Raw genomic sequence first — 12540 nt, forward strand, 5'->3', positions numbered from 1 at the left:
CATTCATACTTTATTTTTGCAGCTTTAGGTTAGTAAATTCCTTGATAAGAAATTAAGTTGTTAGGGGAAAGTGAGCGAGTGGACCCAAATGCTGGAGTTGCTCACCTCCCCTAAGGTCAGTCATCTTAGTCACTAGTGTAACAGCCTATCACATAGGCCACAACGTCTTACTGTAAAGGACACAAGTGCGTCCTTTACAGTACACAAGTGTCCTTTACAGTAAGAAAGGTTTCTGTCATTCCCAAGTATAACCTACAGTACTGCCTACTAGCAGAGTCCTTTCAGTCTAACGGTGCATGATACAGAAGGAAAGATTTTAGGCATGGGTGATAATATGTTGCAAAAAATGTTGTAAATTAGAACCATACCAATTAATCTTTTTACTGAAGGGAAGCAAATGATATTCATTCATCACCATCCATGACAATTCATGACAATAGCCAAAAAGCAAAGCTATATTATATTGTATAAAGCACATAAATATGTTAGATATTTTTGCTGCAGATTGATCGTTAATGTTCCTTGTTTATTATTGCTCAACAGGAGACTGTGGAGGTGAAGAACAAAAAGAGGAGGTGGTCTTGGCTTTGCCGGCTCTTCACCTGCAAAAGCAAATAAGCACACCACTGCTTATATCTTACATTTTTGATTTATTTTGTTTTTGTTTTATCTTTTGATTTATTTTGTAAATTTGTTGGAATGAATTGTGAATTGTGCTTTAATGAACGTTTCTCCCCATTTTCTCTATAGTATGCATAAGACTCTTCGTGGCAATAGTAAAAGGCATTTCGCTTCGAGGACCTGTGGTTGTGAGGCCAGTTTCAAAAGAAACAGGTGAAATGGGTGGTGGGACCTCTACAAGTACAACAGTAATTCACGCTGTGCTTTTCATTCATGTGTATCGCCATGTCTCTATGTGGCATAGAGATAAGGGAGCTAATAAGGCCAAAGCATTAACATATTTTCTCAAGGCACCTAGGAGTTTGTGGCCTGTTTATGCAGCTCGAGAGATACAACACACACACACACACACACCTTATACTGAGATACAGAAGATTAAAAACAACAAGGCCTACAATGACTTGAACAGGGGATATGGGAATTTTAGGAAGATTAATGAGGGTTTTAGGGATTCCTAAATTAAAAATGTCATCTCCGTACAACACATTTTAACAGGGGATAATTCATTACAGGCATAACCTACAACACCGAGGTCTGAATGAAGAAAAACGCTGGGACCACGTCAGAGTACTGGCTGAAGCTCTGTCCCACTGGGCGCTGCAATGTCCCCAACCACATCCCAGAGTCGCACTTCGTCTCTCAGAGACCGAGGATTGCACACTTTAACGCCCAAACTCATCTCGTCACAGAGCAGAAATGGACTCTGTAAGCTTGGCGCTGTGAATTATACAAACGAACAAACTACCTGTTAGCAACAACCCAAAACTAGAAGTCACATAATGGACTGTTACTAAAAACATAAGCAAATGACAAGGATGAAGCTAACAGCAATATCAAAGAGAATATGAATCTATGAATTGCAAAGATATGACCTTTAATAACAACATAAGTATAAAGCAGCGACATAGCAAACAGCAAAAACATCTACAATTTAACGGGTTCAAAATATATAAGCAGAGAGCATTACAAACAACATTTGCAACGGTGTAACAAGGCAAAAAAAATCTCATACATACAACACAGATAAAGAAACACTCACTACGACGAATAATCTGTCTGACATTAACTTATTTCTATGGCCACTAAGTCAATAAGTTAACTTTTCATTTTTTTTGCAGACTAATTAACAGCTTTTGCAAACTTGCAGTAACATTAATATTGTGAGCAGCTGAAAAAAACCTCATATGGTAAAGTATTAAACATTGTAGAACGTACAATTGAAAAGAAATGCAATATATACACTTTTACATCCATTCAAGAATGGAAAAAGGATGCTTAGTATGCACATTTGTAATGTGCATCATTGTCCCTATAGCAACATCACTTGTTGACACTGGAATGGTGGTTTTTGCCATCAGGCTCTTTGACGTGATGTCACAATGCCCAGTGATGGAATTATTATGCTATGTTGACTGGTTTCCGTGGCTCTGTTCTTCATCAGTTTACCTGGTCCCCGTGCGAGTACGTCGTGTTTATCACTGCTCTCTCTGTGCGTTTTTTTGCCTGTTGCTTTTCCAACATGCATTGCATTGTCGACTCACCACCCTCTCCAAGACCCTGTGAAGGTAAATATGTGTTAGTTACTTCAACGAATCAGCTGTACCATTCCCTCAAAGAGCCAGTTCAACAAGGGCTGTAATGTTGGAGTGTAGTGAGTGTTGGAAAAACTCATCTTTGTAATTCTTCAGGTCATCTTGGAGAACAACCGGACCCTGGACCCTCCCTCCTCCAGACGTCCTCCTCTGAGGTCAAGGCCGCTGTCGACTTCCCCCCTGCCTCGGCCCCGCCCTGGCGGGTGGTGGTGTCTGGCTCCTCCCTCAGAGCAGTCATCTGCCAGCTGCTGACTCAGGTATCCTTGTCCCTCATGGGCACCAGTACTGTCCCACACATTGTCTGTCTACAGTAGTGTTGGCAAAAAAAAAGATTTTTCGATAAATATCGATAATATCTCAATGCTCTGTGTGGCGGTGTTAGCTAAAAGTTAGCCATCACTCCACAGCTAGCATGTCGAGTGCAGCGCCTCCGTGACCGGTTTTGGTAGAGAAAGAAAACGGCAGGAGTGCTGTTTAGAAGTACTTTGGCTTTGAGGCAAAATTACCAAGGAAAGTCAAAACTCATGTACAACCATATGCAAGAACAAGGTTTTGTGTTTCATAACTGTGCACACGCGCAGCAATAGTGATCTTTTTCACGACATTTGACCTGCATAAACTATACACTATATGAAAGCTGAGCCTCCACTGATTCCAAGGGTCCAAACCATATCACTCTGTGACTTATAAAAACTTAAGAACAAACTTCCCATTTTCTTTTTACGACAAAAAGTCTTACCTTTGATGTCTTTGTTTTGTTGAGTTTTATTTGATCGCATAAAACCACCATAAACAGATATCCAGTGTCTGGGTCCAATTTTGCAACCAAACATGTAGTTTACAATCAATAACTAGTGGTTCACAGGAAGGTTCATGTTCAAATCAAAGCAGCGGAGGAGCTCTGCAACAGCTCCTGAAACCCCAGGTCGACTTGTGTCTACCACAGACGGTCTAAACAGGTGTCTACCGGTGTTGTGCTCTCCAGGTCAGCCCTGGGTCCCGCTCTCCTGTGTGGTGGTTCACCATCTTCCAGGGGGCCCACCGCCTCCTCCAGTCCTCCTTCCCCTGGGTCAGGGTGAGGGTGGACAGGCAGCAGGCCAACTGTCTTCTGCAGCCCACAGCTCGTTACCAGGTCTCTATTGTTGCATAATATCTTGTGACTTATAAGTGTTTTAAAAGAACGGCTGATTTGAAAACATTGATTTGTATTCTGAATGCACATAGTTAAATAACACATTTTGCACTGTAGCTACTTAGCAACATACTTAATTTCAATATTGTAATATTTTCTTGAATTAAGTTTACCCTTTAATGTTGTAATTTGCCCCTACTGTGCTAAACACAAATTCAACCCATAGAAGCAATTGGTAAATGAACCAAATGCTAACACAGAGGAACATAACAACATCAAAGTGACAAATAAGTCCAGTATGAATGCTAAGTGGCAGCATGCTTGTGTCTTCTGCGTCCTTATTCCAGCTGGCTAAATTCATCATGGCTCGCCTGGAGAAAAAGTTGATCCCCTGGAACGGTTTGGAGAAGGCTCTGCTCACCGCACCACACATCTTCCAGCATTACGCCATCTACCTGGTGGCTCATAGCATAGCCGGGATGGTCCCGGATCAGCTAGAACCTAGCCAGAGGGACCTGCTGGTCAGTGACAGGGCTTTGCAGGACATAGTGGCGTTTCATATTTGGAATCAATTGTATTGCATATCTGTTTGGAAGTTTGTTAATGAAGCGATAGTTCAACACTGTTACTGATACTGCTTAGAAATAATCCGCATTTTGCATACTAGTGAAATGAAAGCCCATGTGGTATGAACATCCATTTCCATGTGTATTGCATCCATCCAGAGGATGGAGTGTACGCTGAAGAGCCTGCCTCCCGGCTCTATGCTGACCGTCAGCAGCGACCTGGTGGACGACCTCATGGTCAAGCTGATACTGAGGCTCCACCCCCTTAACCGCGAGGGCTACAGACCGCTGGACCAGCAGATGCTCCTGACCACCACTCTCAAGGTAGATCTACTAGTGCTGCTACTACTACTTTCTACTACTACGACTACTACTACTACTACTACTACTACTACAACTGCTATAACTAGAAAAACGCTATATGAATTGAATGTATTATTATTATTATTATTATTATTATTATTACTACAACTACTACTACTGCTATTACTACAACTACCACTACTACTACTGCTACTACTACAACCATAGTATGACAATATTACTCATGCCAATGTTAGATTAGATGCTTCAGTGGTCCCTACTGATAATTGTAGATATATCTATGTATCTATTGACCATTACTTACAGTTATTTTACATGTACAAGTAATCACACCTCCTGCCCCAAACTTGTTTGCTAACTTTCTTCTTCTCTCCCTCTTGTTTGTTACTGTCCCTTCTTTCATTTCCATACTTAATCCCTCCACTCCCCTCCATCTCCTCTCTTTCCCTTTCTCCCCCAGATGAGTTGTTTCATCCTGGCCACGCTGAAGAAGATGCCCGGCATCACTGTGGACACCAGCCTTCCTGCTCCGGGCTGGAACATCAGGAGGCTTGCCTTACTGGTGCATTGCAGCCTGATCAAGTCCTTCGGGACCTCTCTCCAGGTAGGATTGGTTACCGTTGACAACCATGGACCACTCAATAGAATATACCTTGATAATTCACTGCAAAGTATTCCATGAGGTTAGGAAGTTCAAGAAGAAGATCAAATAATCAAGGCAATCTTGAATCGAAAAAAAAGAGGAGACATGATCACCAAATCCAAAGCGCTCCTGTGTGAATGTATGGTGGAGGAGCACTGGCTGAAGATATCTTCTCTCTTCTCTCTGTTGAAGGGCCCCAATATGCTCGTCTCCATCCTGTGGGAGGTTGTCGAGGCCCTGCTGGCTCGGTACCATTCGGACAGCCCTGAGGAAAGCTCCATCCCCACCCAAGGTAACAGCTTCAAACAAAGTGTTCTAATTATTAATAAATTCTCATTCAAAAAAATTCAAGAAGTTGAAAGGCAATTTTTGTTATGCTAGTTTTATTATGCTAGTTTTATTAAACAACTTAAGTAATTGTAGAATATCAATACTTACCACAATGAAATTCAATAGTCAAACACACTTTTCTGCGCCATTTGAGGAACCCTTAACAATGTGTTGAATTGTATTCATACGTTGATGTCTTTGACTCCTCTCTTATTGTGCTCCTCTCAGCTCCCAGGGTGATGGAGCAGGAGCAGGAGATGGAGGAAAAGCTCCTCAGTCAGAGACTCCCTGAGCAGCTCAGGGAGCAACTCTATGGCAGGTTTGGCACGTGGGTCCAACACGGCAAACTCTTCTGCAGGGCTCTACCACCAATCAGCACCCCAGAGCCGGACCTCAGAGGAGGGGAGAACACTAGCTGTGGACCTGTCACTGGGGATCTCCTTCCTCCAGCAGCTCAGCCAGAGAAGGCAGGGTCTAACTCCGTCCCCACAACCGTAGGTTTATCACGACACAACAAACAAAGACTGCAAGTCTAGCACCAAATACATGTGTATATTAGCAGCTTGAGAACACGAGAAAATTATATCTAAGGAATATTGAACTACTGATTTCGTTTTAGACAGTCTAAGAAGTCCAGGTGTCTTCCTCTGTAAAACAGGACCCGGTTGTGCTCCAGCGGTCCACAGTTGGACTCATTGTGGCCCAGTTCTTCAGAGGCCGGGATGAAATATCCTCCCCCTCACACATCTTCCGGTACACGGCCTTCCAGGACCTGGTGGTCCAGGAAGTCCACCTCCTGCTGCAGAGGGAGGCCACCATGTTCCAGGACAACCATGGGTTTCGGCAGACCCTGGAGCTCCTGAAGGACCCCATGCAGGAGGTATGCTTGAGGTTTAGTTATAAAACCAAACAAGGAATTCCATTTGTTTAAACAGGATAGAAACTGTTAAGTACAACAGCTCCCTCTCTATCACATCCATGCATTGTTAACCTGCAGGGTTTTCCTCATTTAATTTATGCCTGCAAGGCAAACTTAAAAGTAATAACGTTCATAAAACATTGAATTAATGATGAATATTGTGGTCCTGTTTTATGTAGAAAGGAGGATTTAGTCAAATGCATAGAATATTTGTGTAGAAATGTAATTTTAAGATTCATAATTAAAGGTCACATCGTTCAACAGGAAAAACTGGGCCTGCAGCTTAGCCGGGTCCTTCAGGAGAGGCTCAAAGAGGCCTTGCCCGGTGTGTGCCTGTCCAGGGACGGGCTCTTGAAGGACCCCCAGAACACCCTGCTGGCCTGCTCCCTGATCGCCACAGAGGTCCTTGATCACCTGAAGACCTCTGTGAGCCTTCCTGACTGCCACAATGAAGCAGAGGAGTGTCTTCACGGGGAACAGTTGTTGGTCCCCCTTAAGGTCAGTCATCTTAGTACCTGGTGTAACAGCCCGATTGACGACCGTTCTGATTAGGGTGGGTGGGGACTTTAATGTTTCTTCTTTTTTATTATTGAACAGGACCCCCAGAACCCCCTGCTGGCCTCAAATGAGCAGGACCCCCAGGGCCCCCTGCTGGCCTCAAATGAACAGGACCCCCAGGGCCCCCTGCTGGCCTCAAATGAGCAGGACCCCCAGGGCTCCCTGCTGGCCTCAAATGAACAGGACCCCCAGGGCCCCCTGCTGGCCTCAAATGAACAGGACCCCCAGGGCCCCCTGCTGGCCTCAAATGAGCAGGACCCCCAGGGCTCCCTGCTGGCCTCAAATGAACAGGACCCCCAGGGCCCCCTGCTGGCCTCAAATGAGCAGGACCCCCAGGGCTCCCTGCTGGCCTCAAATGAACAGGACCCCCAGGGCCCCCTGCTGGCCTCAAATGAGCAGGACCCCCAGGGCTCCCTGCTGGCCTCAAATGAACAGGACCCCCAGGGCCCCCTGCTGGCCTCAAATGAGCAGGACCCCCAGGGCTCCCTGCTGGCCTCAATTGAACAGGGCCCCCTGCTGGCCTCAAATGAACAGGACCCCCCTGATAACGTCAAGGGAGCAGAGGAGTGTCTCCACGGGGAAGGCACAACGTCGCTCACCTCCCCTAAGGTCAGTCATCTTAGTGACTAGTGTAACAGCCAATCACACAGCCCACAACGTGGTGTCCTTTACAGTAAGAAAGGTTTCTGTCATTCCCAAGTATAACCTAGAGTGCTGCCTACTGGCTCCTACTGGCTACTGAGTCCTTTCAGTCTAACGGTGCATGATACACAAAGAATAGATTTTAGGCATGTTGCATGTTGTATGTTGCCAAAAATGTTGTAACTTAGAACCATACCAAGTGATACTTTTTTACTGAAGGGAACTAAATGGATGGTATCCATCCATAGCCAAAAAGCAAAGCTTATATTGTATATAGTACATAAATATGTTTTTGCTGCAGATTGATCGTTAATGTTCCTTGTTTATTATTGCTCAACAGGAGACTGTGGAGGTGAAGAAGAAAAAGAGGAGGTGGTCTTGGCTTCGCCGGCTCTTCACCTGCAAAAGCAAATAAGCACACCACTGCTTGTAAATAACTTAGTTTTTGTTTTTCTTGTTTTGTTTTTTTTTGTACATTTTTTTAATGAATTGTGCTTTAATAAAAGTTTCCCCCATTTTATCTATAGTATGCATAAGACTATATATGGAGTCAGAGTATTATTATGTAAATTATGTATTATTAATTGTCTTATTCTCATTTCCCTGATTTGCAACACGTTATTACACCTCTGATTGCAAATACATTTTCAATTAACCACTCAACAAATAGGTGTGGGTATTTTATTGTATTTAACAATGAAGTTACTGATATGCAAAAAACAAAGTGTCCTGGCTCAAGATAGTCCACAGGTAAATATGTAGCATTTAACTTAAATGTGCAAGTGAAACAAAGAGCACATGGAATACGTTGTTGTAAAACAAATATCAAAAACAACAACAAGCCTCATCTAATCTCAATTAAAGTTTAAATTGGCTTGTTTGTTCACTGTAAGTCTCATCGCTCACTCACTTCCGATGAAGAAGAACCATGGGAAGAACCAGGCACGTGCACACATAGGGCCCTAGGGGTGCTTGAGCCCCTGCCCTTTTTGCCTCGTATGAAAAAGTGCCCTCTGAGTGTTCTTCAACAACAACAAAAGTGCTCGTCCGCGATCGAACGCCGTGATATTATATATTATATTATTATTATAACAATCAGTTTTCCTCCTGTTCACTCTGGACTCTGCCTTTTCTCGGTCAAGAAGGCACCAAATTCGAAATTTATGTTACTATTTGACTACATATATGACCCACTTTCAATACAGATTCATGTCTCCACCGGTGAAATTCCCCTTTGACTTGAGTATCCTACATCATGGAGGGGTACGACGTGGTTAACGACTTATCAACTTACCCCACAGCATTTGGCTCACTTTGCCCCAAGGCCACGATTTTGGGTAAAAAAAAACTCCCTAGCTATTCTCCTCAACAATTCAGGCTAATCTGTAGCTCAAGTATTCCCATGGTTTTATACCATGGCAAATCAAAACGTATGAGTATGAGATATGGCTCATCTGGCTCAGATATGGCTCATCTTACCCCATTCTCTCTCTCTCTCTCTCTATATATATATATTTACTTATTTATTTATATTACATGCATACGGCATAGGCAGAACTGGGTCTCATAAATTTGTAATTGGAATGCAGATGGTAGCCGTGTTAAACGTGTTTTTGCATTTTGCAGACAGAGGACGGTACGCCTGTAGGGCCTCCATGTGGGTAGATTGTGTAATTGTTGAGAATTATGACATTTCAAAAACATTTCAAAAACAAGAACATGAGAACGAGAGACAGCTACATGTCTTGTGTTGCTTAAGTGCCTTAATATTAACTCCTCTTCACTTAAATAGTTTTGCTTGTTATGATATATATCCGTCCATTATGGCACTCTCAACATATAAAGTGAACTTGCCTATAATCAGCAGCATAGCAGGCCTTCTTCACTTAAACTGAACACTGAGGCCACACTATAGCAGAGCAACCTCCCCTGACCTCTATTTTATTATCCTCTTTATTCCTTTATCCTTTCTGGATCTTTATTTACATTATAACAATACTTCTTCATTGTTTTGAACCTGATAGTCCCCAATGATGATCACATCTATAAACGTTAATGTTGTTGATATATAAATAGTACAGTCAGCTATATTGATGCAACACAAAGTGGCTTTTAGGCCATTGCCCAAACCCGTGTCTGGGCAGGTGCTTATGGACTGAATCACATTCATTTCATCTGGCTTGTGGTTGTATATGTATTTACCTTTTTTGTTGTTGTACTTAAACTAGATAGGCCAGAGAAGTACTCAAATGTATACATACAAACAAATGTTTATCCATAAACATTTATTTTCAAATAGTTTAAGAAAAAATAGATTTTTTTACAAGTTTTTTCTCCTTATTTAACTTTTTATACAGTTCTTATGTGCATTTAAGAAAAAAATGGTGGCATTCTCTATCCACACACTCAAGACGAGATGAACAGGCAACAGAGGAACATGGATGCCAACAAATATTGAAATATAAACTAGCCATTGTACCCAAACAACTATTTAAACATGGATCACATGGTCAAACAGTCAATCTCTTGTGCTAGAACAACAAAATGTAGATGAGTGGTTTTCGCTGTAACGAGATAATGCAAAGCAACGAGTAAATGAAAACAGCACAGCACATAAAAACTCAAGATAAAATTACATACAATAAAAGGAAATCAAATCAAAGTGCAAAAAAACGTAAATCCATCAATTCAAGGCCTGGTTAGGATTTAAGGTAGGATGAACAGAAACAATGTAAAAAGACAATTTGTTCTGTGCGGTATTCTGGACCTGCTGCCTGAACTAAATGCGAACACATCACGTTGAGTAACAAGCAAAAAAGCTAACAAGCCTCCTGCCTGATAATACATTCAAAAGAGTTACAACAGGTAGGCAGAAGTCTTCTTTACACGTACATATGTAACATTATTCAAACCAAGACATGCAAGGCTAACAGGGAACTTTGGCAACACATCAGGCCTAAGTCAAGTGCAACAGAATGACAACTGAAAACAACACACATCTCTCACTGCTTCACAGTGTGGACGACTGACTGGCTCCGCTAGCAGGTGGGGGGGCCAGGGGTCAGATCACATGCTTCTGGATCCCCGGCGTGAACTCCTTTGCGTTGGGGTTCAGGTTGCTGTTGACCTAGAGGCCACAGGAGAAACAAACATTCAAGTGAGGTTGTGTTACTGTGTTGTGTTTTATGGTCATGTTGCAGACTCATCAGCAAAAGTGATTTAGGCTAAATGTATACTTCCGTTTGGAATATCCACTATGGGTCTCTACATTTCTGCAATAGCCAAACGTGTCTGCTGTGTGGCAGCCATTTGACACAGAAGCATAATTCGACCTTAACAGTTCATTCAGATACATGTCATGAAAAGCAGGTGTATGTTTGGTATCTTGCTCAAGTTTAGATAAAACTTAAACTATATTTATACATATTGCACTCTCCTCTCCGCCACCGTTTGACATTTCTGAATAAAGCTGTTGCAGTGCCCAAACCCGCGTCTGGGCAGGTGCTTATGGACTGAATCACATTAATTTCATCGGGCTTGTGGTTGTATATGTATTTACCTTTTTTGTTGTTGTACTTAGACTAGATAGGCCAGAGAAGTACTCAATTGTATACATACAAACAAATGTTTATCCATAAACATTTATTTTCAAATAGTTTAAGAAAAAATATATATATTTACAAGTTTACATGTTTTATTTTAATAAAGCTTAAAATATTAGGAGTAATTGCTATGTGGAGAAAGTCAGTGGCTTTTGGTTGCACTCATTGGAAACATGACCCACCTAAGTTCCAAGACACAGAGGGAAGCTTAAATTAAATTGCAACGCCTAATATACTAGTACCATTCATGGCCATCAAAATAAAAAACACAAACACACTGGAATTATCATTGGCTTCTGTGATAGCTGCTTATTGTTCAGTTACTAATAATAATGTGAAACATTCCCCCTTCTCACCACAACATCTTCGTACATGACCAGCTCCCCCGCGAGCCCAAGCAGGCTGAACTGGCCCTGCAGCTGGGCGTTGGGCTGCGAATGGAGGTCCCGCGATGGGATAAACCACTCCCACTCTTCCTCCTCCTCCAACATCTCCTGGAAGCAGCGTTCGATGAACTCCTCCTCCTTCAGCTCCTCCTCCACCTGTGGATGGCAGGAGATATGTTAAATACCTGAGCGGTAGTCATGGTATAGCTCAACTAGTAGAGCGTGGAGTTTACACAGCTGGGAATAAGGGGTTTGAATCATTGGACGACACATGCTAATAATCTAAATACTCTCAAATGCATCCCCCAAATTGAGTATTAATTTGTATATTTTTTATACTCTGTATACATGTAATCTCCATTCAATCTGAAAGTACAAGCATTAAGGTATTTTTCAATTCTGTAGATGCTTGACCACAGATCTTGGGACCAGCATGCAATGGACATTCATGGCTTTATTGTCAAGCTTTAGTCTAAATATGGAGGAGTCATTATAGAGAAGTGAATAGTATTTTTGGGACACCTGTCTGTTGAACTCCTCCTCGTTCTCCATCCACATGTACTCGGCGAAGGGGTTGTCGTCAAAGTTGAACTGGTTGCGCATGATTACGTCGTTGGTCAGGATGACGTCGTTGGTCAGGATGACGTCATTGGTCAGGATGACGTCGTTGCTGATGGTCATGTTTGGGACACTGCTGCTGATGTTGTTATTGCTGTTGATACGACTCGGGTCTTTCATTTTATTTTAGAACGCCCTGAAATATCATCAAAACATACAAAACACACAATAGTCGGCAAAAAAAAGTTAGCATCTCTCGAATCAAATACAAACTTGACAAGAAATGGAGTTAGATACGGTGGCCGCTAGCTTGAGGACAGACAATAGCCAGATACCCTTAGACATTAATGTTAGACATATTTGATTAAAAAACACAAAAAAGGCCGATAGAATCTACCATATTACACACGGATTCGAGTAAATTCTGACTAAAAATACCTGCCAAACACCACCTTCGGCGGTAACCTTGAAACTTTGAATCCTTGTAACTCTTCGACGAACTCTCCTCTCTGTCCTTTAATGGCCGCGTTGGCTCTGTTTGTTTACAAGTAGACTGTCTGGCTGTAGTCGTCCACTATTGGAGGAATCTACTGTACTCGTTCACTAT

The 12540-nt window shown here is 42.4% G+C and overlaps 2 protein-coding genes across 2 annotated transcripts; one reads left to right on the forward strand and one right to left on the reverse strand.

The window, feature by feature from the left end:
• Positions 1 to 3264: 3264 nt before the first annotated feature.
• Positions 3265 to 7802, forward strand: LOC311345224 (uncharacterized protein; the record flags this gene model as incomplete). The annotated part of the gene is made up of 10 exons (XM_084469601.1): positions 3265 to 3405; positions 3753 to 3926; positions 4131 to 4295; positions 4756 to 4914; positions 5071 to 5230; positions 5497 to 5762; positions 5927 to 6148; positions 6452 to 6685; positions 6830 to 7354; positions 7728 to 7802. The coding sequence occupies exons 2-10, from the start codon at positions 3768 to 3770 to the stop codon at positions 7800 to 7802; spliced, it is 1965 nt and encodes a 654-aa protein (XP_084325727.1). The 5' UTR covers positions 3265 to 3405; positions 3753 to 3767.
• A 1853-nt stretch (positions 7803 to 9655) lies between these two features.
• LOC311345094 (polyadenylate-binding protein-interacting protein 2-like) lies at positions 9656 to 12468 on the reverse strand. Its single transcript, XM_084469461.1, has 4 exons — positions 12372 to 12468; positions 11898 to 12129; positions 11346 to 11531; positions 9656 to 10514 (listed from the first exon to the last, which is right to left on the reverse strand). The coding sequence occupies exons 2-4, from the start codon at positions 12111 to 12113 to the stop codon at positions 10449 to 10451; spliced, it is 468 nt and encodes a 155-aa protein (XP_084325587.1). The 5' UTR covers positions 12114 to 12129; positions 12372 to 12468; the 3' UTR covers positions 9656 to 10448.
• Positions 12469 to 12540: the final 72 nt, after the last annotated feature.

Source organism: Micromesistius poutassou (assembly GCF_964030765.1).
Source record: "Micromesistius poutassou genome assembly, chromosome: 6".
NCBI classification, from domain to species: Eukaryota; Metazoa; Chordata; class Actinopteri; order Gadiformes; family Gadidae; genus Micromesistius; species Micromesistius poutassou.